Source organism: Mytilus edulis, chromosome 4, assembly GCF_963676685.1.
Source record: "Mytilus edulis chromosome 4, xbMytEdul2.2, whole genome shotgun sequence".
NCBI lineage: Eukaryota > Metazoa > Mollusca > Bivalvia > Mytilida > Mytilidae > Mytilus > Mytilus edulis.
In genome coordinates this window covers 93,991,177-93,995,143 of record NC_092347.1, presented here as the reverse complement: position 1 = coordinate 93,995,143, position 3,967 = coordinate 93,991,177, and the positions used below count along the sequence as shown (strand labels likewise).

General features: G+C 29.5%; 1 protein-coding gene across 1 annotated transcript; it reads right to left on the bottom strand.

Annotated features, from left to right (window-relative positions):
- Positions 1–372: 372 nt before the first annotated feature.
- On the bottom strand, positions 373–3,453 carry LOC139521615 (uncharacterized). Its single transcript, XM_071315093.1, has one exon. It carries the CDS (start codon positions 3,451–3,453, stop codon positions 373–375), a length of 3,081 nt encoding a protein of 1,026 aa, XP_071171194.1.
- Positions 3,454–3,967: the final 514 nt, after the last annotated feature.

The window sequence follows — 3,967 nt, the reverse complement described above, 5'->3', positions numbered from 1 at the left end:
TAATATATATATTTTATAGAATAGCTTAAAGCAGATACATATCTTTATTTCGTGTCAAACCATTTCTTGAAACTTGTGAAGCTTTTTATGATAAATGGAATAATTTTTTCCCCGATTGACCTATTGATATCCATAATTTGTTTTATAAACCAATTGAAATACCAAACACATGACGAAAAACCAGTCGCCGAAAAAACATATTCATAATAATAATAGTCTTTTATTCAGAAGCAATACAGCTTATAGAATTTACATATACAAATATAATAGCATCAGTGAATTATTACATACATGTTTTATAATTACAAACAGTTTGTATCAATGGCGGAGAATGACAACAAATAATATAAATAATGAAATATAAGTATAATATTATGAATAACGAATCTTATCAGCTAAATAAAGGTATTTACCTAGATTGTTAAGCTCTTTGATGTTATGAACAGACAATAATTGAACAAGTTTGTAACTAGATGGTTTTTTCCAATAAAATGGTTTTATATATGTTTTCCTTATATCAGAATATTTCTCACATTGTAAAATATAATGGTATTCATCTTCAATCATGTTTTTATCACACATATTACATAATCTGTTTTCTCTTTCAATATTACAAAATCTACCAGTTTCAATGTTAAGGCAGTGTGCAGACAATCTATATCTACTAATATATGGCTTAAACACATAGTTTACAGGTTTTTGTAGGTAAAATTGTAGGGTATCTGGATCGTGTATATATCTATAAAAATTACACTTTGATGACTCATTGAAAAAAGCATTCATTTCACTGACAAAATTACCTTTCATTCTATTAACAATTTCTAGCAGAAAATGATCAACATTAATAACATTTTGGTGTAACCATACATCTTGGCAACCATAACGAAATAATATGTTTCTTATTTCACATGCCCAATTTTGTTTGTCACGAGGTTTTAATATCGATCTTTCTAACATTTCTTGGTAGCAAGATTGTAAAATACAGTTATCTGTTTTCAATAATTTAAACCAATATCTAAGCATTCTGCAATATCTCTCTATGTACAATGGATATCTACCTAATTCACTATATACCATATAATTAACAGTAGTTGTTTTGACTTTCAATATACGTTTTAAAAAACTTAAGTGAACTTTCTCAATATTTTCGGCTTTGTGATGTCCCCAGACTTCACAACTATAATTTAATATACTAGATACATATGTGTCAAAAAGAGATAACATAGTTTCATGGTTAAAACAATCATCGTATATTTTACTATATAAACTGAATAATGCTTTTCTACCCTGATTAGCTAACATTTTCTGTGTATGTACAAAGTTACCATTGTATTTAAAAAGTAGACCAAGATATGTAAATTCATCACATAATTCAATATCAACATCATTTAAGTACCATTTTTCAGTCGCTTTAACGAGGCCTCTATTTCTAAACACAACAATTTTGGTTTTAGACAAGTTAATATCCAAATCATACTCTCTAGAATATATGTCTACACTGTCCATCATCTTTTGTAAACCATCAACAGTTTCACTAAAAAGATTTGTATCATCTGCATACATTAGCAAATATAAATTGAGCATCTTTAACTCATATGACTGACAACCTTGACTTAAAAGTTCATTTTCAATGTCATTAATATACAAAGAATATAAAAAAGGAGATAATGATTCTCCTTGCATCAAACCAACATTACTTTGGAAGAAATTTGAAAAATTTCCTTCCAGTTTAATACAACATTTAATTTTTGCATACATAGATTTAATAACAGTTAATAAGTTTCCACTTATACCACATCTGATTAATCTTAACCACAATTTGAAATGAGACACACTATCAAATGCTTTTTTATAGTCTATGAAACAACAATAAAATCGTTTTCCACTACGCAAAGACTTAGAAATAAGAGAATGGAGTGCGAAGATGGCGTCAGTTGTTCCATAACCCGGTTTAAATCCAAACTGTGCATCGGTTATTATATTGTGTTTTTCGCTCCATTTGGTAAGCCTGGTGTTAATAATTGATGTGAACAGTTTACCCACATGTGATACGAGAGATATACCACGATAGTTGCCAGGGTCATCTACTGGTCCTTTTTTGAAAACTGGTATTATAATGCTATTTACCCATATTTCTGGAAAATCGCCAGCACTCAATATACGGTTAAACAGCTTACACAATACTGGTTTGATAAAGTTTCTGCTCGTTAATATATATTCGTTCATGATATTGTCATATCCAGTGGATTTATCACGTTTTAAATATTTAATAGAAGTGTCAAGTTCCAAGTCTGTGAAAGGAGAGTCTAATTCTTCATATACGACCTCTGGAATTGAATCACTTTGCTGATCCTCTGTGGTGACATCTTTTGAAATCAGGTTTTTAAAATGTTTTTCAAATTCTTCTACAGTAAGCGTATGGGTAATAGTTTTTTTGCACTTTTTAAATTTCCTGTAAAATCGTTTAGGGTTATTTTTACGTAATTTAGATAACATATCCCCCTGTTGGTTTTTATATTGTCTTTTCAGTTGATTTTCCAATCGTTTGTATCTTTGTTTGGCTAAATTAAAATGTAGTCTATTTTCATTCGACCGGTATCTATTAAAATCCATCATAGCTCGTAAATAGTCTCTGTATAAACTTTTACATTCGTCTGTAAACCACGGTTTATCATCTTTTTGGTCACGTGTTTTACTACTTGTAGGGCAGGAGTCACAATGTTTTTTGTATTTCACTTCTGACTTTGTGTATTGCTCGAATATATCTTTCAAAAGTTTATTCAATTCTTCCACGCAACAATCAATATCGCTAATTTCGTCTATATTTGTGAGTAAGTGTTCAAATTGTTGAGCGTTCAACAATAAACTGTCTCTGATTTGATCTTCGCACCCCTCGTTCCATTTAAAAATATCACAAACATGGTTAATACAATTACACTGGTCTTTATTAACAACATTATCAGTAAGATTAAAATCAACTTCTAGTGGTGCATGACAAGAGAAATGATTAAACGATCCCACAGAAAAACTATTAATAACATTGAACATAATATTCTGTGAAATTAACATATAGTCTATTACACTACACCCATTCTTATTGTTAAATGTTATTTTCTGACTTTCTTTACCAAATCTTCCATTACAAATACGTAGCCCAGAGTTTTTACATAACTGCAAGATGCGTTGGCCAAAATTATTAGGTGGTTTGATATCTTCCGAGTGTCTGTTTAAAAATACATCATCATTTACATAATTAATGAAAGAAATGTTGTCTTGCAATTGTTTGTCTATAACATCACCTGTTATGTTGTCGGGTTCTTGACCTACACGACCGTTTAGATCACCTATAACGGCCACATTACCAATGTTACTGAACATTTCTATATGTTCTTGTAAGTTATCAAATACATCTATGTCATATTTACGATGGTACACATTTTTATATGGAGGCATATATATAGAACAAATATATAAATCGGTATTATCACACAAAATACTTTTATCAACTTTGAACCAAATCATACAATCAACACAGCTCTTTACAAATGTAATGAAAGGGTTTAACCATTTTTTATAAAACACAATAACACCTCCCCCGTTACATTTTTTCCTGACTATGTATTCTTTTTCATAACCCAATAAGTCGAATTCATCTGGACATTTTACCCAACATTCATTTAAACACAATATATCAAATTTGTTTATAATCTGTAGGAATTCTTTATCTTTTAGTTTTCTCAATAAACCTTTTGAAATATTCCATGAACATAACTTAAGTAATGCATTGTTGTGTTTGTACACACGTGCGTGATTAGCGGTCCATGGTTGAATGATCATGAATTTCAATCGATTACACAGATTGCAATCAATATTGAACGTGGCATGTGTCGATAAAACATTAAATTTTGTAATTCTTAAAGATGTTATTAATATAAAATATTGAATTATTTATTTTGAAATAGTTTAC